Source organism: Eurypyga helias, unplaced genomic scaffold (assembly GCF_000690775.1).
Source record: "Eurypyga helias isolate BGI_N326 unplaced genomic scaffold, ASM69077v1 scaffold2177, whole genome shotgun sequence".
Taxonomy (NCBI): Eukaryota; Metazoa; Chordata; class Aves; order Eurypygiformes; family Eurypygidae; genus Eurypyga; species Eurypyga helias.
Genome location: NW_010259590.1, coordinates 241 through 25,091, shown reverse-complemented (window position 1 = coordinate 25,091; position 24,851 = coordinate 241). Strand labels below are relative to the sequence as shown.

At 40.6% G+C, this 24,851-nt stretch overlaps 1 protein-coding gene across 1 annotated transcript in view; it reads left to right on the top strand.

Annotated features, from left to right (window-relative positions):
• The window catches only part of SPTBN5 (spectrin, beta, non-erythrocytic 5), a gene marked incomplete at both ends in the record, with an annotated part of 87,986 nt that extends 63,464 nt beyond the window's left edge, over window positions 1-24,522 (top strand). Inside the window, 19 exon segments of the mRNA XM_010154682.1 lie at window positions 2,078-2,196; window positions 2,837-2,951; window positions 4,745-4,858; window positions 6,414-6,535; window positions 7,175-7,337; window positions 9,189-9,377; window positions 10,404-10,481; window positions 11,889-12,061; window positions 13,064-13,154; window positions 13,813-13,959; window positions 15,589-15,726; window positions 16,426-16,682; window positions 16,858-17,044; window positions 19,523-19,735; window positions 20,113-20,309; window positions 20,892-21,096; window positions 21,763-21,957; window positions 23,068-23,223; window positions 24,305-24,522. Coding sequence (XP_010152984.1) covers window positions 2,078-2,196; window positions 2,837-2,951; window positions 4,745-4,858; window positions 6,414-6,535; window positions 7,175-7,337; window positions 9,189-9,377; window positions 10,404-10,481; window positions 11,889-12,061; window positions 13,064-13,154; window positions 13,813-13,959; window positions 15,589-15,726; window positions 16,426-16,682; window positions 16,858-17,044; window positions 19,523-19,735; window positions 20,113-20,309; window positions 20,892-21,096; window positions 21,763-21,957; window positions 23,068-23,223; window positions 24,305-24,522 — 3,077 coding nt within the window.
• Window positions 24,523-24,851: the final 329 nt, after the last annotated feature.

Here is a 24,851-nt window from a genome sequence, read left to right as displayed (position 1 = left end):
TAATAATCAGACGTTTAGTAAAATAGAGCTATGGTTTACACTTTGGACAGCAGCCATGTGACAAGACAGCTGCACAGTTCACCCTTCTGTGCTGAGATCTCTGACCCTCTTTCGTGGTGCTGAGTCATGTCACCTGCCTCTCTTGTCCCCAGTGAGATGTGCTAACCTGGGCACCAAACCTTAGGAACGCGGGGGAACAGGCCCTGCCACAACAAGGGTCTCCTTGTGAGCACTTCAGCTCCCACCATGAGACCTGTGAGGCCATGCATCAGGAGGATGCATCTGCAGCAGCCTCTTCCTCTCTCTGTGTGAATTGGTGCAGACGTGGGCTAACAGGTCTGAGTGTCACATAGGAAAGGTTGCTGTGCTGATTGGTTAGTCTGGTCTGGAAAGAGGTGTATTAGGACTTTGTGAGTGAAGCTTACTCTAATGCTCTCTTCTAATATTCTTTATCCTTTGTTTGCCTGTTATCTTTTGGCCAATTCCTGTTACGGCAGCTCCCATCTTCTATTTCTGTTGCCTCAGAAAGACACAATCCTGTTCTAGCAAAGTAACAGTATAGATATGTCTGACACCTGGGAGAAAACCCTGAGCTCCTCTTTCCAGAGGCTGGCAGAATTTCTTGTGACAGTGCATTAGTACTGGATTTGGATATAGAGTCAAAAACTTGAGCACCAGGGAATTGATGAGGACTGAAGGGCCCATGAAGACCTCTTCACTATCTGAACTGTGAGCTAAGGGATGGAGCAACGGCTCTGTTGTACCAGCCAGAAGGAGGAAAATGAAAGAGACAGAAACAACCCAGTGTCCCAGTAAGCATAAGGCAGATTTTATATGTCCCAGGAAATTCTTGGCCTTAGATACTACTTGCTTGTAGCCACTGCTCCTGTACCACTCTGAACATGACTCCTAGAGAAAAAGGCTGAGACAAGGATACTCTCGTAGCTGATGCGCAATACAAACAGAAGCAGGCTGGTCCTGGCACAATGTGTGCATCCATCCCGTCTAGGTTTCCCCACTAGACAAATCTCAGATCAGGGTAGGGAGCAATCATCCTGCATTGTTGGATGCCAGATTTTCCGCTCATATTTTGTCACATTGTGCCGATATTATTTCCCAGGAGAGGAGACTGCAGGGTTTCTGAAGCATATCTGGCTGTCTACTGGTTTCTCTTGTTTACTTTATGGCTGTGTATAATAGTAAAGCACACATGGAATCGTCCATGTTGGTATAGATGTAGCATAAGAAAAATACAGATGAAGTCAATACTTCTGTTAACAGTGTGCTGGCATATTGCAGCTGTGCTTCTCCTTACACCAGTGATTAATGTCTCCCTGCTAAGCTCGTGATTTAATGGTCTTAGAAAAACAGAGAATGTGGTTGAATCTCGGAGCAGTGTTCAATGTTGGCCATCCATCATGCTCCAAAAGAACAATTATTCCACTGTAGTCCAGATTGTATGTGCAGTGTGCAAATATCCTTTCTATGGAATGTACATGGGAAGGATGTTGCCCCAAAAACTTTAAAAACGCAGTGATGTTACTTTAAAAGAAAATGCAATGGTTGTCTGGGTTTCTCAAGACCGTATGGATTTTAATCCCACAGTACAGGCTTCTCCACAGTACAGAAGGCACTTCTGGACAGAAGCCTATCTAGAAACAACAGTGAGTAAGGCCTAGGAGCCACAATCACTACCGGTTTGACAGAAGAACAATCTGCCACACATGAGCTGCTCACAGCAGCTGCTTATGTAACCTATAAGTGCACCTACAAATGCTCAACAAATGAGCCCCTGCTGGAATGCCTGGCTTAGAAATGAAGCTCTGAGGGTCCTTGTCTAGACCTAGATCATTGTTGAATCTATAGTCATTAACGTTCTTTCTTGCCTTTACTGTCTTCTCATCAGGGACTGGTAACACCAGCAGTTGTAGTAGAGCAAACCCCGTGTGTCTGAAATGTTTGGTAGTGAGGTAATAGTCTTGCTTCTTGTTGTTGTATTTCACATCTCAGTGGAAAACTCAGTCACAAGCATTTAGAATATATACCTTTTTTCCCTGTTCCCTTTTTCATGTTACAGGAGACCACAGTGGACGATGCTCACATCAGGGCTATCAATGCCCTGGCCATGAAACTGGAGAGGCAGAACAAGGAAGAAACAAAGACAACATATGAGCGCCGGAAGCAGCTTAATGAGAAGTGAGTATGCTTTTAAAGCTACTGTGTAAGGCAAAAACAAGAAGGGAAGCTTAGGTGTCTTGGGCTGGGATAAACAGAGGAATTGCAACATACATTTTCTTCCTTAAGATCATGACTTCCAAACATCAGGCACTGGAGTTGCCTTTCAAGAGAAGTTAGCCAGAAGGATTTATAATCCAGTAGGACCAAAGTCAAGTTTCTAGGCTTGGAGGTGAATATGCTGTTTCACAGTACTTTACACATTAGATCCACGAAGCTAAGACACTTCCATCTGTTGACATAGTTGTCCTGGTGAAGTGTATATTGCTTTTGCTACCTCACAGCCCTCTAGCTAAGAACCAAAAGCATGGAGATATGGATTGTGAGGTTATTGAGAGTTTAAGCAAACTGGATTAGTACTTTTTAGATCTTAACCCCCACACCATCCTGAAAACTTGGAATAAAGTTTTCTGCAACCAGGTAGTCTTGTCATACTAATTTATAATCTCTGTATTGTGTCCCCTATTGTGAGGAACAGGGGACCAATACACAAGGTTGTTCAGAAATCCTGTCTTTTTAGTTATATCTGAACCCCATGAAACTCAGCTGTGGAAATCCTTACCTCTGAAATACACCTCTAAAATATTATTTTCAATAAAAGGTGGAACAGTTTCCATGGTAACCTGAATGCATACAGGAAGAAGTTAGAGGGAGCTCTAGAGATTCATGCCTTAATCAGAGAAATCGATGACATCACAGAGAGAATTACTGAGAAGGTGAGTTCTTGGATTTTGACTAATTAAAATGGGAAAATGTTCTATTGCCAAAAGTGACAAACCCAGGCTAGAGATACAGTGAGTATCCCGCGGTGACCTTTGACAGTTGTCTGTGTATCAAGTTTGTAGGAAGGCTGAAATGTCACTAAACACTTTGCAGATTACCAACGCTAAGGCATTCACGGTTAAAAAGGTACAGAAATTACATATTAGAGTCTGCAATAAAATGGGGTGTTGTCTTTACCTAATGGGAGGTTACAGAGAAGATGAAGCTGGACTCTTCTTGGAGTTTTGTAGTGAAATGGTAAGAGTCAGTGAGTACAAATTGCAACAAGAAAAGTTCCAAATAGGTGTAAAGTGAGAAAAAAATCACAAGCGCTATCAAACACTGGAACAGGTTACCCAGAGAGCAACCCATGTATTCTCTGTCCTTAGATCTCAACTAGACCAGACTATGAGCAATCTGATCTAAGGTGGCCCAATTTTGGGTGGGAGTTGGACCAGATGACATTCAGAGGTCCCTTCCAATCTAAATTATTCTGTGATTCTATGATTCTAATTAATGGTCTCTACTCAAATGGTATTGCCTATTAATTAGTACTTTTTGTATTAGGTGACTAGTTGCTATATCCAATGTAGTCATCCATGGTTTCTTCCACAGTCAGTAGAAGGCAGCAGGTGCTTCTAGAGCTCAGTGCGTCTGACCTATTTCAGATGTACTCTTGAGGATGAGATAAATCATGCTCCAGCCATGAATCCTTCTTTCCACTAACTGTAAGGAGAATTAGACAAGTAATTCAGCTGCAGCATCTTTACATTTATAGACATGTCTGTGTGGTCTAGTAAATTTTTCCACAAGAATGGAACGCAGCAAGATGCAGTAAATAGGGTACAAATCTAAGAAACTAAGGGACTGGTGTCTACTTGTTGCTGTGTTCGTGGCACAGGTGTACATCTCCTTCAGACAGTGCTGAGACAAATTGGTTCTGAGTACCAAAAGCCAGTTAGCTTTTTTTGAATTATCTACTTAGCTTGAACAGAGCAACTTTCCATGTTCCAAATTCAAAGCTAGTTCATTCAACACCAGCTTGAATACCTCTCCCTGCTGTGCAATGCAGACATATTAAATATGCAACTTTGAAAAGTCGTATAAAAATCGTATTCATTTGGGAAGTGGAGGTAAAAATGCCCATCCTGGATGATAGTTTTGAGATTAATAGAAGAACAAAGCTATATAAAAGCTGATTATTTCATCCACATAACTAATGATATAAGTTTAACTGTAAGTCAATAGGTAGATAGAAAGTGGCACTACTTAAGGTTATGAGGCTGTTGGTTTGTAATTTTTATTGCAACATTTATGAATGTATTTGTTCATTGTCTGGGATTTCACTTCTGGTAGAATTCTCAGTGTCAATTTTATTTTCCATATTTTCATAAAACACACTTGAAAATTTCTGTGCCATGATTTAATGGGAAATATTTGACTGTTTTAGTATATGGGAAAAAAGGGAAAAGAAATGTTGACAAATGCAAGGAAGCATTCCCGTTTTGTTTCACATGTGAATGCCCGGAGGTACCTTAAGTAGGATTCCAGCTGTTCAGAGTTGTGAATTCTTGTTCCATCTCAGTAAGGAGTGCAGACAAGGTGTCCCGTTGATATTTAAAAAGATAGTAAGAACGTACAGATGGCAATATGAAGAAGGAAGGAGGAGATTATTTGAAAGAACTAAGATATAATCCTTTTGCTTTTTGTCATGTTCACCATTTGCATATCCTACTGCCCCTTCCAGAGTGTACTGATACAAGCACTGGATTATGGGAAGGATGTGGAAAGTGTAGAAAACCTGATTCGAAGGCATGAAGAAATGGAGAGAGAAATCAGTGTCATTAAGTCCAAAATAGAGGTAAGAAGTGGGGAAGTACAGAGAGTACTATAAAAAAGTTCATTTTTGCTTCTTGGAAACATGGCGCAAAGATCATCACGACTCTTCAGACTCATTGGTATGAATTGCACTGCAATGCATATGCAGCACAGATTTCTTCTCAGCAAAATACTGTGCTGCTTAATCCTACGTTATTACAAATGTTATTCTTCCTGATAACCAAATCTAAGAAAAGCCCCTTTTCAACTTGTTAGCTGATTCTCTGGCCCTCATCTATAAGCCAGATATATTTGTTCCATATCTTCTGGAAAGTGTGGAAGCTAAATTTAACTCTCCATCTTTCCCCCAGTTTCTTTACTGACTTGAACCAAGATGACAACTCTAGTTCTGTTTAGAACTAAAATGCAAAACCCTCAGTGCATGTAGTTTTCTGTTACAGACATCAAAACCAGAAATCTTAGTTTATAAATTGCCTGCTTGATCAGCTCTGGCTTTTGTAAAATGGTCAGTTTGCATCATTTAGGACTAGTCTTGAGCATTAAATATGGGGGTCCTATATATAGTTGCATATTTTTAATAAAAAGAAACGTTTTCAGCTGAACCACAGTAGCAGAAATCCTATGAAAACCTCTAATGGTTTTCGCTGTTGACCAGACTGTTAAGCCTTTTCATATAGATAATATTTTTGCAAACGTTCTCTACACTTTTTCTTCACAGTACTATGCAAATGATGAGAATATGTATGATACTTTCACACATTGTGACTTTGCTAGCTAATCCTCATATGAAATGTGGGTGCTTTACTCGTCAGCATTCCACAGATAGCGTTAGCTAGGCTGTATGGAGGAGTGCTGCATGGAAACAGAAAGATAAGCAAGGTTTGGTGGTGGTATTTGGTGGGGTTTTTTAATGCTGCCACAAATACCATGTACAAAGTATACCATCTGTACTTTCCGTATGGATTAAAAACAGCCTGGCATATTCTTCTTTCTGCATAATTAAAATTCTTCATTCTCATCAATTTGAAGGAGTTTTACAGGAAAGATACCAACTTCATACCTGGGTTGGTGAGTGTTCATTACTGTTTATCAGGCCGTGTTAAGGAAAACAGCATCAACCCGAAGTCTGCACTGAAAGTAGTGTTTTCACGCTGCTGTTAACTGAAATCAATATGAAGGACTTCGGAGTCTTCTGCTGAAAGACAAATCTGGTTGCTTCGTATTTTCATGGCCTTTGTTACACATCTTAGTTTGATTAAGCGAATAGAGGCTATGATTAGCACTTCATTGTCCTGTATGTCCCTATTCTTCAAAACTACTTGCTTAATCGTAAATTAACATGTGCATGTAAAGCAACACACACATCTCTCTCTTCACATGGATTATTGCTTGCAAATACATACAAAAAACATGGTTTTTTGCACTTAACAAGTTACATTGTATATTTTGTTCTTGTAATTTATGTACCTGCCTTTGAAAACTGGGATCTTAAAATGAACTACTTGTCCTGAAAGGCAAACTCAGGAATGAATATAAACATTTGGCATAAATTCACCCTGCTGTAAATCTCTTCCCAGCCATTAGAATTGGAATCTTTCCGGCTTTCCACAAGGAATCCATCCATAAATCACAGACTGACTATGAAGCAACAGGAGATGAAAAACAACTGGCTGCAACTGCAGGGGCAGGCCAAACAAAGGTAAAGACTTCTAGTGCTCTGAATATCTCTCAGCAGGAGCAGAGGTGCTCCCTGGGGTCTCAGATCTACTCACCAAGGGTCTTTTAAGTTTTTGATGATCCTTTACAAAGCTTATACAGGTATCTAAGACACCTGCAGTGGAACAAGTGTGACTTTGTTCAAGAAAAGCTCCACTGATGTTACTTTGGGAAAACTAATACAATGAGTTTGTGTTGTATCTCACTAAATAATGTTACTAAAATGCCTCCAGACTGTCAGATTAAATCTAGCATGAGGCCTTTGTGAAAGACTTATTTTTGTCTGGCTCTAGAAGACTGTTATTTTTCTTGTATCATTCCAAAAGAAGAAAACCTTAGGCCTGAGCTCTAATCGTTGCTGGAAGCAACAGCTATGAAGGCTTCTTTACCTTTCTTGTCCTTATGTACTGATGCAGAAAATAAGGTAAGCATGTTGTCTCCAAGGCAGTGTGCATTTCCTGTGATTTTGACTACTGTTAAGAACTGTAGGGGAAAGGTATCCCAGGAGGCTTGAAGTCATTTCACTTGGCTTCTCCTAGGATACCTTCTTCTGCAAATGGGAAGGGAGAGGCAACTAGGTAATTCTGTGTTGGATAACGCTAAACTGCACATTGTGTGGCAGGAAGGAGAAGTTGGCAGCCTCCTACCAGTTGCAGAAGTTTAACTTGGAGATGAAGGAGATGCTAGATTGGACCCAAAACATCAGAGGCTTAATGGAAGCAGGGGGGCTTCCGAAAAGCGCAAATGAAGCGGAAAGCATGATTGAGGAGCATCAGGAGAGAAAGGCAAGTATCATCATTGCTTCCAATTGAATTGGGAATTAATTGCTGCGGACATAGCAGAATTATTCTGCGTGTCAAAACCACGGTGAAAAGACTGTTTTCAATAACAGGCTAGGGACAGAAGTCACCTATGTATTGACAGCACTCTATCCCATGGGCTGTTTGTCAGCTTGTGTCTCTGCAAAAAGTCTCAGAAAGTCCCATCAGCTCCCACTTGCACTGCTGTCCAGATCTCTAGGTAAAAAGCTGATTCAGTATCAAGATATGCTCACTGCCAATTTCTTTATTAAGATTGCCAAAAGGTTAATGCCAGTTTATTCTAGCCTTGAGTAAGATTTTGTCACGTAAACTCCATTTGTCTAAGAGGAAAATAAAAACAGCAGTTTGTTCCATGCAGGGCAGTAAATTACTGTTGGATGGTACAACCCATTCAGTACTGAAAAACTTCATATCCTAGTACTAATTAGCACACGTTCTTTTGGTGGCTAATAGTTTTTGTGGATTTTCTAAAAGGAGTGATATTGTTAAATTAACCTTAAAAAAAAATTTTACTTCTTCCCAAGCTCAGCTGTCTTTCAGCTATTGTGTTACCTTCTCTTTACAGTTATGTTATTTTTTCTAAAAATCATTTTCCCAGAATCATGAGTAATATCCAGTGCTTTGTGGGTCCCATTATTAGCACAAATAGTTTGTAGATTCTGATTAATTTTCTAGACTTGAATTTAGTATGAAGTACCTGAAGTCCCCTCCTTTTTCAGGGTCTTCCATTTTAATAATTCTTTCTCATGTCACAGACTTAATGTTTTTGCTAATAATTCTTTGACACTATAGAAATGCCCCAAACCACTGACGTAGCGTACTCCAAATTTAGAGGGTAGCAAGATCTAGGGCTTTAATACCTGTTAGCAGGGGATCCCAAATGACTTTAAGGAGATAGTCATACAGAGAAGGAGGAATCCAGACAATGTCTTCTTCTGTATTGGGTTGACTAAACTAAAATTATAGATAAGCCAAGAAACATGGAGGGTTTTTTTTTCATTCAGGTTAGTGTCTCAAATAAAACTCCTTAGTACAAACTAGAGCTGAACGCAAGGTGCTAATCTGAATAAAAAAATTACTTTACAGCTGTGTAATCTGTGATTGGGCAACATCACCCCCCAAATATACCCTAAAACAGCAGTTCTAATTTCAGATATTTAGCATTACATACCATAGTTTTTAAGGGGGTTTATGAGATAATACATGGTATTATTTCAGTGCATGGTTATTTTTCTTTTCAACTTGTTTACATTAAGAATTCCACATTCAGGTTGCACAGGTTATAGTTGCTTGTAATGCTTTCACCGTCAGGATTCAGTATATAGGCATAACTCCTTCCTCAGGCCAGGTGAAAAAGTTAAATGTATTTCGTTTTAACACCACAAAATAAAGTCAAACCATGTCTTCAATGTAATAATCTGATGCCAACTTATTTGTCAGGAGGGGAAAAATTCTAGGCACTGTTTCTTATAAGAATCACCTCTATGTAGGAAGATTGGGGGGCTTATGGTATTATGGATGTTCAAGACTATGTTCATTTATATCTAAGCATTTTTTAATCTGTTTCTAATTTAATCCCAATTTTGATTTGTAGGAGACCAGTTGTTCCTAGGGCAATAAAGTCATTTATTGTCTACGTTCGTTTTCTTTTAGGCAATTCTATGCACATTCAGTAACACAGCTCAAAGATGAATGTTTTTCTATACAAATATTAGTGTTGGAAAGTTACAGCCCATAGTCTTCCCCTTAGAGCTTGTAATCTGTATTACTGGCATTCCATAAACCCTTGACATCAACCTTAGTAATATATTTTAGGAGGAGATTGAAGCACGAGTGGAAAGATTCAACTCTCTCAGTAACCGCAGTGAAAAACTTGCCAAGTCTGGTCACTACGCAACTCCCGAGATTCATCAGTCCCTCTGCAGACTACAGCAAGCCTGGTCGGAATTGATCCAAGCATGGCAGGAGCAATATATAAAATTGTTCCAGGCACAAGATTTACAGGTGAGTAAAAAGACGTTAAACAGAGAATGCACATGCCACTGACAACTTTCTTCAGGATAAATGGCAAATTTATAAAATGGTATATTGAAAGGTGCTAATAATACCCAGTATTTAATGTATATTTCACCAGTTTCCAGAAGACGTGCTGAGGGCCAAGCAAGTTTAGTGGTGGCAGGACTTTTAGAAGTGTACCTTTGCAAATCAAATAAATTTCTGTGGAATGTGTGCTCGTATGTTTTTCAAAGGCTATAAAACTTAGCAAAATTTAGTCAAACTCTCATGCAGCTGGCAAAAGGCCCATACTCAAACTGGAACATCACTACTTTTCCAAACTCTGTAACCTCCCAAAAAAACCCACGCAGGTAAGCAAGTATTTTTAAAAAATTATCTGAACAAAAATTTACCATGGACAGTAATTTACATGTATTTTTCCCTATCTTTTTTCTAAGAAAATAACTGGTTTGGTTGCAGTTTTCCAGAAATATTTCCCTGCAACAGTCATCTCACTTACAAAATTTCTGCTCAAATGGCTTGTTGGCAAAAGTTAGAAATTACTGAAATGGAGATTTTACTATGGGGAATGTCAAGTCCCTCACATGACAGCTGGTGCTACTAGTCCCGTCTAAAAAGCTACATATAGATGAGAACTTAAACCATATGATAAGGGCTGCTTTCATGCTTTTTCAGCTATTAATTACATTCCGTACATCTCAAGCTATGTTACGATCATTTTTATTGGCCAGTTACCTTACAGAGCACTCTCCACACTATTAGTAAGTAAACAAGCTACAAATACTTGTATTTTACAACTTAGACAAAAAGAAATAATCACATTATAAAGGAGAAAGTTACAGTAATAATTTACCCATGTGTTTTTTGTATCATCTAATGCTTATTGCCATCCAGTGCTATGCAGCTAATTATTGGAATTCCCCCCCCCCCTGGAAGTTTGGGTTTTTTTCAGCGTACTCTGGCAAAGTCTGGTTTGCCCGTGTTTTACACTGACTGCTTTTTCCCCCTATACAGAAATTCTATGGCTATGTGGAACAAACTGAGAGCTGGCTCAGCAGCAAAGAAGCTTTCCTAGCCAACGAGGACTTAGGGGTAGGTGCTTTGAGAAATTACAATTTTCTCTACAATTGGCCTGAAGGAAAGGGAACTGTGAAGTATGATGGTGTGCTCTGAACCTTCCTGTGATCTTTCTCCTTCTGAAGTTACTGCTCCATCTTGTTTAGGATCAGATTTCTTTCCTTGATACTTTACACAGGATAGAATTCTCAGACTCAGGAGTAATGAAACAGTCCAACTACTCCAATTATAGCAGGAAAATAAGACTGCGTCTCTCTAACTGGTCTTATCTGACACAAATACATTTACCAGCAGTGTGCAAGTCATCGCTGCTGTCACTGCTGACATACCCAGTGTAGCTTTAGATTACCTACCTCAGGTACCAGTGACACTGCAATAACTGAAACTGCAGACTGCTGTACGGGTTGCAAAAGCTGTGCAGGATGCTGGATATACATTCTGATGCTTAGCTTACCCTCCACCTGGTACAGGTAGTGCTACCAATTTGGTTGTCTCTGCAGGAACTACAATTACATGTCAGAGTTCAGCGTAGACATAATTGTGACAAATAGTCTGAAAAAACATTATTCTAGTAGCTGGTGTCTCTCATTTTCAGCCTGGATGTACGTATTAACAGTGACTCAGAATAAGCCACCCATTTTCCAGTCATATTTAGCTCCGCAGTGCACAGAACATGCTCTGTGACTACTTTCCCTTCTGATGACCCACGTAAGCACCCACAAGTTTAGATTTTTTTTTCTGACCTATTTGATGTGAGCTTTATTGCTTCCTTTAAAATAGTGGGAAAGTGGAGTTTATTGCAGTAACAACGTTTTGACACCACTGATTCTAAAATTAAAAGTGCAGAGGGGTGCTGAAAAGAGAACTGTGAGTCATTAAGCTTGGGATTCACAAATGTTACAAGAAGTCAAATTCTGTGTTTCTCTCCAGATTAACTGGAATGTCAGACTCTGGTCCTCAAATTGAAATCTGGATCTGAGCTCTTCCAAATCCCATGGGTTGAAACCAAGGCTGTAATTTTAACCTCTTTCTGTTACATATTTGTTCACTTAACTCTGATCTCAGTTTGGCATCCCACGTTTGCTTCCAAAATAGCATCTGTCTTAAGATTGATTTACGATTAGGAGCTGATGCTTTATCTCTTGAGAAGTGACACGTTCTATGCAGCACAGCAGTATGCAGAAGAAGGTAAGCATCCAGCAGTTAGTTCAGTTTTGACCCTGAAATAATGGTCTCAAACCGTGCATAAAACACTATTTAGGCCTCAAGCCTTAGATTCAGTGTCAGTGAATTTCAAAGACCAGTAAGTTTTCTTGACAGCTTTCAAATGTGAGGTAAACACCATTTAGCTTCTGGATTATCAGTGCAGGGGATGGAAAAACTCTGACTGAAAGCAGCTTCCCTTTGTTGAATTCTATTCAGGACTCAGTGTCTAGTGTGGAGAGCCTACAGCGTAAACACACACAGTTTATAAAAGCCCTGGAAGCTCAGATGGAGAAAATTGATGAGATGGCTTCATTTGCCCAGCAGCTAACGCAGAACAAGCATTATGACTCGGACAACATCACCAACAGATGCCAGGCCGTTCTGAGGAGGTGAAGTCAAACCCTTCCCATGTCAGCCGCCCATCTCTTCTGCACTGCAACTCTCCTCATGTGACTGATATCTTTAAATGTTTCAAAGGAACCATAAACTGGTTTGCATTTACTGAACTTTGTGCTTTGCACTGAGGTCTTGCCAAATTGACCTGAGTCTAGTCAATTTTTCATTAAGAGGTTTCCAAAATACAGTTAAGTGGAGGGGGAGCAAGATTCAGAAAAAGGCAGTTTTCGTGTCATTCTGCATCCTAGCCTGGCCTTAGGGACAGTGCTGCAAATGAAAGACTGAGGCCTGCTGTGCCGTTAAATGCTTCATTATTATTAAATACTATCGAGAAAGGTCATTTGATACACAACTGCCTTTTCACTGCTCTAATGGGGTTGATCTTAAAGCCCTGCTCATATTATCTATTAGGGCATTTGCAATTTTTCTGATAAGAATCTTGCCCTTTCATGTGAATTACTTTATTTTTCCTAGCACGTTCCAAATTGTTCATCTTAAAAGCTGACAGTAGAGGCAGTTGTATTCGGTGATATGGTAGATGAAAAGATACATGTAAAATTTACTAAGAGAGATTGAAGATCCCTTATGATTAAAGGGAACATACACGTTTATTAATATGATCAAACTCTCTCATGCCCGCATTAACATGACTAAAGTGCTGCAGATCCATATTTGTAAAAAAGATGAAAGGATGGAAACATGCTGAGTTTATATTCTGTTGTGCCCTGAAAGGCAATAATGGTGATTCCTAGAGGCAGACAGCGCATATACAGAAATTGTGTGTACTTTAACCGTATCTATCAGCTAGTAATCCTTCCTATAGCATCCCATCATCTCTCTGACAGCCCAAATCATGGGAGGCTGCATGTTATGGATGGTTCTGTCCTGGAGAATGCAGAGTTAAACCACGTGTGTTTTAGAAATGGAAATTGAAAACCCTTATCCTGTCTGATTCATTCTGTGGCTTTTACATTGCACATCTGTCTTCATCTCAGAAAAGAGAAACTGCTGGAGAATGTTGCTGCTCGCAGCCATCTGCTGGAGGAATCAAGGCTTCTGCAGAAGTTGCTGAGGAATTCCTTTGAGGTACAATTACATAGGATTCATGGTATTCTGGTTTCTTAAAACATACTGTGCTGCGTAGATCTGAATCCCTGAAGGGATTTACTGTGGAAAAATCAAGGAACTGGGTCTGGAATAAGATGATACTGGGAAAGATGAGGATAAGAGTGAAGGGATATTTTTCAGCTTTCAAGTCACAGCTTCCCTCCAGTTACCAGATGAAAGATCTGCTGTGCATTGGTTGCCAGCAAAAGGCAGAAGAGATAAATGCGTTAAAAGGGAATGTGCCACCATTTAAAAAATAATGAGAAGAGCTAAACTGGTTATTTTCTTGTGAGATATTGACAGTGGGTTAGAAATAGGGAGACAATTGCTCTTTCTCCCCCATGCACACATGTGTACATACGTGTCCACACATGTGTCCACACACTTTCTCACTGCATGGGAACCATTGCATGGAGACAGCCCCCTTTCCCGGCAATAGTATTGGTAAACAGAGGTATAGGGGTGACTTCATTATGAAAGACAGGAGGAACTTAGCGAAGTGGAACATCAGAAAGTCAACTCTTTTGTGTCCGCACTTACTAGTCCCATGTTTTATACATACTAGAGGGGAGCCTGGCAGGTTGGAGCTGCAGAAACACTGAAGGTTTTGTCTACTTCTGTTCTCTCCTCTCCGAAGGTGGCTGCCTGGATCAATGAGAAGAATAGCATTGCCCAGGATGACAGCTGGAAGGATCCAAGCAATCTGCAGACCAAACTGCTAAAGCACCAGACTTTCCAAGCAGAGATCATGGCCAACAGAAATCGCCTGGACTCCATCAAATCTGTGAGGAAGCAGGGTTGATGGCAAGGCTGGGCAACTGGCATGAAAGATACTGCAGGCAGTCTGAGTTACAGTGACCTCAAACAAACAAGGGGGAATCACTGTCCCCTCACTGGCATCATTCACTCTCTCTCTCTGGGGAGAGTTGGGAAGCTTATTCTTTTATTTCATCTAGAACTTTCTGTGTCCGTTGATTTCTTTCACCTTCTCTCTTGCTGCCTAGTGTGAGCTTGCTGTCTACGTTCACTGTGCATGCAATGGAAGGAGATGGGTGCTTCCAATGAAAGATTCAATCCACTGACTTCAGGGAGTTCTCTCGGGGGTGAATGCCACCGTTTCTTTCCAGCGGGGAACCCAGCTGATCAGATGCACAGCTTCAACAAGTCAGATAAGATGTATCCAACGACAAGGATCACGAAGAGTTTCCAAGTGTTGCCTTTGCAGAGACATGCTAATAGGAGAGCTGAGAGGGAAGTCTGACAAGCTTTGGCAGATACTTGGCAGAAGCTGTGATCAGATGCTGAGTTTGGAAGGACAGACTGTTACATGTTTATTAACCTTATTTTCAGCACAGTGCTTACTAGCTGAGTTTTCCAATAGATAACGCATTAAAGGTAGATTCCCTCCTCGGACTCCCCTGCGTCCAGTATCGTAGAATCCCCCTTCCCCTTTTTTTTTTTTTTTAAAAAAAAACCCTCTTAGCCCCGCTGTGTGCAGACACAACAGAGGCATGTAAAGGGTGGAGATAGAATTCCTTCTAAACTAACTGGGTTTTAAAGAGTTGTTTGCACAGTCTCTTTCTCATTATTTCTTCATGACCTTTCTTTTTTTGTTACAAATAGCCTTAGCAGCTGCTCTTTATAAGAAAATTAACATCTGCTGTCCTGGTATAGCATCTTTCTTTTGCTGTGCCTCCTCTTCCCCATTGCCAAATGTAGAAATAGCTCAGTTCAGCTTTCTAACGCAAATGTGGTCCCACCTTAAGGGCATACCTATAGACTTTTCTACCTAATGGCAGTCTTGCAGTGCCCCCTTCTACCTCTTTTTCTGCCAGCCTGTTAAGCATCCGTAGCCCAGGGATTAGAAATGCATATAGACTTTTATTACATAATACAGTGGTACAACGGTACTTGGTTAAAAGAGTTTTTATTATCTCATGCAGTGGTTCACTTTTATGAGATAGTTTGCCCTTTTAACGTGAAAAGAAGGGAATAGAAAAGGGTAGGTGGCTGGGCAATTTCAAAGCGTGATCGCAGAATGTGGAACATCACAGAAAACAAAGTAAGTGCTTGCAAACTCGGCTTCCTGCCAGCTTTCAGGCAATGTAGCTGTTGTATAATGAAGATTCTCTCTAGCTTTTAAGTGTCTTCTAATATTATCTTCTATAATTTCAAATAATTTTAGAGTCCAGATAAACAGGAAAATCAGTCTCTTCCCTAATTTCAATAAGCATTTTGCCTTTGTCTGTTCTTTCTTCACCTCTGCAGTCTCTATCTGTTACGTCCAGGAAGCGATGGCTGCAGCCGGTCCTTTCCGTAGTGGTGCCAGCAGACTGGGCTTATGGAGGCAAAAGTAATATTTAGTGGTGCATTTAGCAAAGGAAGAAAACTTTGACTGTTCTCTCTGCTATAGGAAGGGGAGAAGATGCTCCGTGAGAGGCACTATGCCCCTGAAGCCATTCAGTCCAGACTACAAGAAATGGAGGAGCTATGGGAGGAACTGCTGGCAAGTTGCCAGGATAAACGGGCCAAGCTGCAGGATGCTTACAAGGTAATACAGGGATGCCAGGGGTTGGGTCTTGGTGTCATTCCAGAGATAGCACAGCTGCCTTGCTACACACCTTATCTACAAGTGTGTCACTTGATACGAGACCTGATTCCTCAAGACTGTTAGAGCAAAGAAACTACTAAGTGTGGACTGATTGAATAGAATCATCAGGGGAACTGGAGACTCGTATGGAAGGAAAAGGATTTGTAGGCTATGTTCCCTTTTGCTTTCTGCTGCTGGTTTAGGTCAGGATTTCAGAGTGGGACACTGAGTGAAAATGTATTCACTCATATATATCAACTCTCTGCATTGTCCCAGTGGCATCTTTTCTCCAACACACTGAGGAAGAAGCCCACAGATGCTTTTCATTCTTCGAACTCCAGGCACATGATTTCTCCTGACTGTGAATTTTGCATGGGCTATAGACACTCTGTGGGCATCAATTAGAGCTTTCCCTTTAAACAGCTTCCATTTAAGGTAGTGTATTTGTAGAACACAAGATTAGCTCTTGATGTTCTCTGCATCTGTTCTTGTGTTCCATCTGACTTTATTTGGACCATCATCATATCTGGGAAGAGTTCTCTGAGCACTGGGAAGCTTCTCCATGTTTGTATGTAATTCTTGCTGAAAGTGGCCAAGACTTTTACATAATATTGTCTGTCCTAAAGGTTTAAATGGCCTTTTCTTCCTGCTTGTCCTCAGGGCCTTCATTTTCAGCGAAGTGTAGAAGATATGGAGAAATGGTTAGAAGACGTGGAAAATGAGTTGAAAGCACCATATAGTAACAATGATCTGGTGGTTTTGAACAGTCATCTCAAGAAACAAGAGGAACTGGAGGAAGATATTACTGGCCGTAGGGACCGACTGCAAGAGCTTGTGATCACAGCTCAGCAATTCCAGAAGGAGAAGCATTTCCTTGCAGATGAACTAGAAGAGAGAGTGGATCAACTGGTGCAGAGGTGAGTGAGTGCCTGGCTTGTCTTCTGACATACTTTTCCTATTGTTATCAGCCTTTTTCTTCCAAGTCTTTTTTTTTTTTCTTTCTTTCTTTTTCTACATTATCCTGAAAATAACATTTTGCATTCATTCTCTCTTAATCTGCGGTCTTCATTGTGCTCCCTTTAAAACCTGCAGATACAAAAGTCTACGTGATCCTCTGCAGGAGAGGCGTGGGAGTCTGGAGGCAAGCAGGCTTCAGTACCAGTTCTTCCGAGATGTTGATGAGGAGTTGGCCTGGGTTCATGAGAAGCTCCCCATGGCTTCCTCCAGGGATTATGGACAATCCCTGGCAACTATTCAGAGTCTACAAGAAAAGCATCAGGTAATATCATGCGAAAATCACAGTCTTAAGATTCAAAGAGAGAACACGGAATTCGATTTGCCCCTGGCAAACTTCATCTGCTGTGCTTTGGCTAACATGAGTCATGATGCCAGGGATTAATCTTATCCTTGTCTGATATTAATGACATTTTTTAAAGGATATGCCATCACTTGGCAACATGTAGGATTCCTCCCTGCTTTTCATTGCAGTGGTGTACATACCACACTACGTGAATTTCTGTGGACACATTGGCTCTCTCTGTGACCTGAGTTCAAAGCCCAACCTTTGCAATACAACATAGATTTTACAAACTGTTGCACATGCTATCATAGCTTCTTTAGGCAACAGATGTCCTTACAAATACGCTTTGAAATTCAGTGAGTACATCTCAGGATGGAGCTCCCAGGAAAACATCTACCCCCAAAATTCTTTCTACTCTCAAGGGAGTTAACAGGAGATTATGACAATCCTTAGCTGTCCTTCATTCCAGTGGTGGCTTTCAAGATAGCTGCTGAATTATTTCACAAGGTTCAGATGGGCCATCAGAGAAAGCAGTGCCCAAAGTAAGCCCAAGCATTTGGTACAATGTGCATGTCTACAAATAAATATCAGAATTTTTAAAAAATTGGAAATGTCCTCAGGATAAAAAGTCAAGACCACTGCAGGTGACATACTAGGACAGAGATGAAGTCTCTTAAAAAGTTAGTTGATTTATCCTAGATGTACTCATAATTTAATGAAGAATTGTAAAATGTTTTTAAATGCATTTTCCAGAATATTCCTAAGACCCATGAGTATATTCTGAATACTTTGCACCTTCTTAGTATTAGGGGTAGTTCTCATGTTTGTAAAAATTCTGTATTTCAGCAAGATGCAGTTGGTGACTTTGAGATTAAACAGTAAGAACAAAAATCTTGTTTCATCATTATTAAAGTATAAATGTTATTATGTGTTCAATTACTCCTAAAAATTATTGACATGGTAGAGAACTAATTAGGTTCACCAAAGAAAGGAATGTTTCACCTGAATTAATCTGAGAAAATATTTGGGATAACTGCAAGAGCAGTGGAGATACTGCTTTAGGCTGCAATTACCTTTGTGTTAATTGTCCCGGTCTCCAAATATTTCAGTGAACTGTGAGAATAGGAGATATCGACCGTAGTACCAGTGCATAATAAAATGTCAATTCTTCCTTCCATTTTACTTCTTATTCTCCTGGAAGCAGGATTAAAATATAGGCTTTGGATTCTCTATCTTTTAGTAGCCACGGACTCTATGGTGGTTTTTTTTGTCTTTGCAGTCTTGCAAAACTGCATTTGCACACAAATACAATATGCGCACGCACAGCTGCCGGGCTTGGAAGTGAGATTCCCCTCACTCCTCACACACACACCACCACCCGCCCCCTGCCCTTCTTTTGTTTTTAATTTCTGTCGTTATAAATGAAGTACTGTGAATAGTTTTTTCTAAATGTTCAACTGCAAAGTTGTTCTTCATGCTGGTAGCTTATGATTAATGCAGAGTACAAGATGGTTTATGATCTCTGCCCCTGCATTCCATCATGCTGGGGTCAGATATGGTGTCGCTTTTCAACAACATAGTGGCTGTCTTGAAATTAATAGGGGGAAGTTAAAGGCAAGATTAGAATCAAAGCTCTTTTCCAGCCAACTCTGATACTTAAGTTGAAAAAGCAGCTCCTCTCCTCAGCATTAACACAGCACTGCAGTCTAATTCTGAAACTGCCTGTTTTGCAGCCATGAAAATAAACAGAACAACTGTTAAATGGTGGGGTTGGTTTGTGGTCAAGGTGCTCAGGCATAGTTAGCCATGGAAGGCACATTTGCCCACAGACAAACTGATGGCATGGTCCTTGCCCACACAGGCAAATATCATATGAGGGAGTATATGTAGGTATGCATATGCTTTTAAAATCTATCAGTCTCCAAAAATTAATTTCAAGTAAAGTATTTGAGAACTGGTTCAGGTTATTTTCTTCTCCCCTTGTCCTCTTGGCTGCCTGGTAGTATGTGTACCCACAGTGTTTGGAATGGCTGTTGTGCAAAGCTGCATCTTCTACAAGGCGTTGGCAAGTGATAAATACTGATGAGCATGTGAATTAATTGTTCTTCCCTAGAAACCTTTTAATTCAAGAAACACCATGTAATGGGGTGCAAATGGGTATATTTCAGTGGAATCTACAGAGGAGAGGTTTGTGGTTAGAACGTCTTCCCTCCACAGTCTGAGGTGGATACACATCAAGGTCCAAACTTCATGGCTATATTTGATTTCTATAATCACATCCTCACCCTAAAACACTCCACCACTCTACTTCAAGCATTCGCTCAGAGTTTGCACCTCTGACCCATTGTCATATATAAAAAATAGATTTATAATGGAATTACATGAGTACGTTATCTGGTATAAAAATCTCTATAGCTTTTATTTTTGGTCTGTGATTTTACTCTTTACTCTTTCCAGAATTTGGAGAATGAGATAAGCAGTCGGGATGCTTTGACCAAAGCAGTGCTCAGTACAGGGCAGAACCTGGTAAGGGGAGGCCACTCAGCCTCTCGCAAGATTATGGAGCATCTGAAGGAGCTTGAGACTTCTGTAGAAACCTTGAAGGCAGAGGCTCAAGTGAGGAGGCAGCGGCTCATGCAGTCATATGAGGCCCATCTGTTCCTGAATGAGGTAAAGATGGTTCATGAGAGTTTTGTTTTGGTCTTTCTTTTCTTAAAAGAACCGGATATTGTTGAATGGATGAAAATGCTGAGATAGGAGCAGAATTCTTACTGTTCTGATTTTTTATATCTGGTAAATATGGATACCATGGAGAAATAATAGTAACTTTTCCAAGTAACTGCACTCAGGGATAAACATGTAATTGTAATTACTGTGTTCTGGGCACACTGTTTTTTTTAAATAGTGTCAGCAGATTGCATTACAGGAAGGCACCTAAGCTGCTCTGTTTTCACTGATGTGTCTCTTGGGGCACTACTGCTTTCCAGTTTTCTTTCTCTTGACCTAAATCACAGCAGTGTCCAGGCTCATCCCTGTATTTTATACAGCTACTGGAGGTGGAGGCATGGCTGGCAGAGAGGACCTTCATTCTGGAGACTTCTGATTATGGGAAGAATGAAGAATCCACACAAGCTTTACTTCGTAAACTTGAAGCTACCAAGCTGGACATGGATGGTTTCAGGCCCCGGATTGAGAAAGTACAGGAGACAGGTGCCAGCTTAATAAACAAGGACAGCCCAGAGAGGTAGGAAAGTGAAAACAAGCTTCTGCTCCAGGCCTAACAGAAATCCTTACAGAAGGCAAATATGGGAAAGTTCAACCTTCTGTAGCTGTTTAATAGCTCGTTGAGAAATGTGACATCTGGGGACATCAATCCCTCCTTCACCACCACCACACACATTATGCCCTGGGAAGTCTTGATGATTGTTTTAATGTTTTCATGTCTGTTCTTTTTTAACAACAGTCCAATTAGTCCCGATCAGCTTCTTTGTCCATTGTCTGTTCCCAAGAACTGTCATCTAGTTATTTACCATAAAGAGTCAAAAAACACTGTGCTGGGGAAAGGAAATGGACATTCTTAACAGTTCAGTGTTTTGCACTGCTTTCTTATCTGGGGAGGAGGACTCGAAAAGAACAGCCATTCATATGAGATACTTCAGTTTTCCTTGAACTAGCTGGTTTTAACGGCTTGGCATAACTCACTCCCTGATGTTATCTGTTTTTTTCTGTGTTCTTGAAGGTGTTGCAAATTCAACCTGTTAGAAAAGACAATGTTCAAAAAGAACAGTAAAACAAAAACATACCTTCTGATTCTTGTTCTTTGCAGTCCAGCCATACTTTCAAAGCTCCAGGGGATCCTAGCAGACTATCAGTCTCTCCTACAGAAGGCTGAGACCCAGAGAAAACGCCTGCAAGAACAATTCCAGCTCTATCAGTTTGAAAGAGAATTTCAGCTGGTCGATGCATGGCTTTCCAGTAAACAGTCTGTAGCAGAGTCCGATGACTATGGGCAGGACTTAGATGATGTTGAGGTAAAAGAAAATAAAAGGTATTGTGTGTATTGTGTGGTAAAGCAGGAATATATTTGCTGAAATTCTTGTGTAGCTGCTGACAGTGAAGCATGTTACCATTTCCATTCCTCCAATGGAAAAAGTCGGTGCATCAGAAAGTTATTTTTTTCTTGGGATAAGATGAGGTCGGCACACTTCACTGCTGGCACTGATTATAAATTTGACATGGCCTAAAAAGTTTGACATGACCAGGACAATGGTCTTGTAACAATTTCAGTGCAAAACAGTGGGACGCAACGTTCACACCTCTAGCTACTGATCTCAAGGATAAGTTTCTCCTCGGGGCACACAGTGCAAAGAGGTATAATTCATAGTGTCCAGTCCTCAACAACTGCTGCATATGTGGACTGCCTAACAGGTTATGTTTCTTGGCTTTTGATCTGGGCAACATCTGTTTGTCAGGATGTGGGTGATTTTTCTCTGTGACAAGATGTTAAATGATCAAGAAAATAGATGCTGCCTTCTGGTGCCAGATCAGATCTGGGTTGATCGTGTGATTTGCGCTTGTAGACTGCAATGCACAGCTTTTGTTTTATACAGCACAGAGAAAGTGATTCCTTTTGCCTTTCTCCCACAGAGGTAGGTAGAATTCTTACATCTAATTCTGTGTCCTCATTTATCCTACAGGTGCTAGAGAAAAAGTTTAAAGATTTTGTAAATGAGGTGAAACCTCTGGGACATTCCAAAGTTGTCTCCTTAAATGAGTTAGCTTCTAAACTAGAGAAGGAGGAGCACAGCAAGATGGACATTATCCAGAAGAGAACAAAACAAATCAATGAGATGTGGGAGATACTATGCCATGCCATCCAGGCAAGGACAGAGGTAGGAAATACATGAAAAACTGGGGCACTGAATTCTAGAGAATGTAGACATTTCCCATGTCCTTCCTTTCCCAAATTAGTGCATTGCTCACGTTGAAACACACAGTTTATAAGAGCAACGGGTATATTCTGTTCTATTCTTTCTTGATCGATTTCCCCTTATAGCCACTGCTTACTCTACTGTTCCTGGCAAGGCTTATAATTGAAAGATATTTATCAGCCTAGAGTACTTCTGTTTTCCTTGATTCACTGCTAGCTCTGGTTTCTTGAAAAACTAGGCCAATCTAATGGTTTACCACCACTAACAGGAGTCTGCCTCTGGCACTCACTGGACTCTTTATTCAACTACTTCAGCTTATTAAACAAGATGAAAACTCCTCATGTATTTCGCTGAGTTAGTCAGAGAGAGAAGGTGATAGAGGACATAGAGCCAGAACTCCTACATTTTGGCAGCAGTTAGCTGTTAAATCATCTCACTTCCCCTTGTGAAACTGCAGTCACAGATATGTTTGGAAAAGCAGAGAGGACACACTGAATTCAAAGTTTTTGTTTGCTTTAAGGAGAACCTAAAATGTCAGGTGTCCCCAAGTCTTTTTTCAATACCGTTACATGCCTATTTTGCATATGAAGTTGCTCAAGCCCATCATTTTATGTTAGCAGCAGTAAATGCGTGACGATTGTTAATATATAGTTTGAATGTAAAATAGAATTAGAAAACTTTTTAATCCTCTCATTTCAGAAAACCTAATTTTCACTTAAGTTGACTTATTTTCAGTGTTTGCAGTGTAGGCCTCTATTCCAAGCAAGTTTTTAGGACACTTTCTGGTGTTGAAAGATCTACCTTTAGAGGGCAATTCATGCTCTCCATCTTGATCATTCATCTTACGGAGGAATAAATTGCTCTTTGGAGACATCTGTTTCCTTCCATTGACAAAGAGAACTTGTGAAAATTAGGTTCCTTGAACACCTCACTTTCAGGTGACTTAATTGAGAAAGTGTTTCACTCCCACTCTTGCTCAGCCTGTACTGCATTAGGACATATCAGGGTTGCCCCTTTTTGTGCTGCTGACATGATATGTATGATTACCATTAAATTGTTTGTCTATTCCAGAACCTACAAGCAGCCCGGCAAGTTCACCAGTACGATCATGATGTGGATGAAGTAAAGGGCTGGATGCAGGAGAAAGAGGCAGTAGTGGATATAGAAGATTATGGATATGATCTTCCAGGTGTACAGACACTTCTCAGCCAGCTTGAGGGAGTAGAGGTAAGGGGATCTGTCATGAAGCAGTGGAAGAAAAGCCTAGATAGCAAAAAAAAGAAAAGTAGACCGATGCTTGATTTGAAATCTTCTGAAGTTTCTTGCTTGCAGGCCAACTGTGCTGGTTTTGGCTGACATAGAGTTAATTTTCTTCATAGTAGCTCGTATGAGGCTATGCTTTGGATTTGTGCTGAGAAGAATGTCGATAACACTGATGTTTTAGTTGTTGCTAAGCAATGTTTACATTAAGCCTACTACATATTCAGTTTCTCATACTGCCCCTCTACTCCCTTCTTGTCTACAAGAAGCTGGGAGGAGACACAGTCAGGACAGATGACCCAAACTGACCAAATAGATATTTCATGCTCAGTATATAAGCTGGCAGGAGTTAGCCAGGGGAAATCACCGCTCAGGAACTGTTTGGGTGTCAGTTGGCAGGTGGTGAATCGTTGTATTTTTTGTTGTTTTCCTTTTCATTGCATATTATTATCAGTAGTAGTGATATCATTATTTTATTCCATTTATTTTCAATTTTTAAACTGTCCTTATCTTCACCCATGAGTTTTCTTACCTTTTTCATCCAGTTCTCTCTCCTATCTCTCTGAGGAAGGGGGAAGGTGAGCTAGCAGCTGTGTAGTGCTTAGCTGCTGCCTGGGGTTAAACCACAACACCAACAAAAGATACATTTATTGCACACTGAAATATTCTTTATGCTTCACAGAAGGAGGTCTTTTCCTCCTATTTCTAACATTGTGACATTATGTTATTAATGCTTTCGCTTCTTAGAATGAGCTCTTTTAAAATCTATTCCAGGTTGTTGTTGTTGTTATTGAAGAGGTGTCATCTGAACTGCAGGAGACCTCAGCTCCACACTTATCAAAATAATCAGTGTGTCACATCTAAAGAAGTTTCTTTGATGTCTGATGATGAATGGTAAAAGGCAATAGGAGGAAACTGAGACGAAAAGTCTTGATGGCCATATTTCCAGTCTTGTGCAGCTAGAAAATATATGCACCATCTTTGAAGTCTGCTTTTGATAGATGTAAGTAGTGACTTGGTCTTACAGTTCATTCTGTCTCTGTTCCAGAGAGATCTAGGAGCCATCATGAAAGAGCTGGAACGGATTCGGGGGGAGGCTTGGCACCTCAGCCGCATATACCCTCAAGTCAAAGAAAACATCATGGAGAGACTCACAGATGTGGATGAATGCTGGGAAAACCTGGACAAGAAGTTTCTGGAGAGGAAAGCAAGACTGAGCCAGGCAGAACAAGTCCAGCTCTACTTCAATGACTGCAGGGAGCTGATGTATGTGTTGTCCCCTTGAGTTTGGCAGTGGGCCTTAAATCCCATATAGGATTTTTTAAATGATACCTGTTGGTTATTTGGCTTCTCTCCCAGGTGCTCTGCAGCTTGCTTGCAAATCTCTCTGAATACATGGCATCTTCTCAACAGCACTTCACAAAATTTACTACACATCAGAGGTGCCCATGCCACTCCAGCACAGTATGCGTGACAAACCCACATCTATTTCCTAGACAGTCTTGGAGAATTCGGTCACTCTGGGCAGATTTGGTAGTCTCACAGTTACAATTGAACACACTGTTGATTCTGTAGGAAGGTGGGGGAGTGTCCCC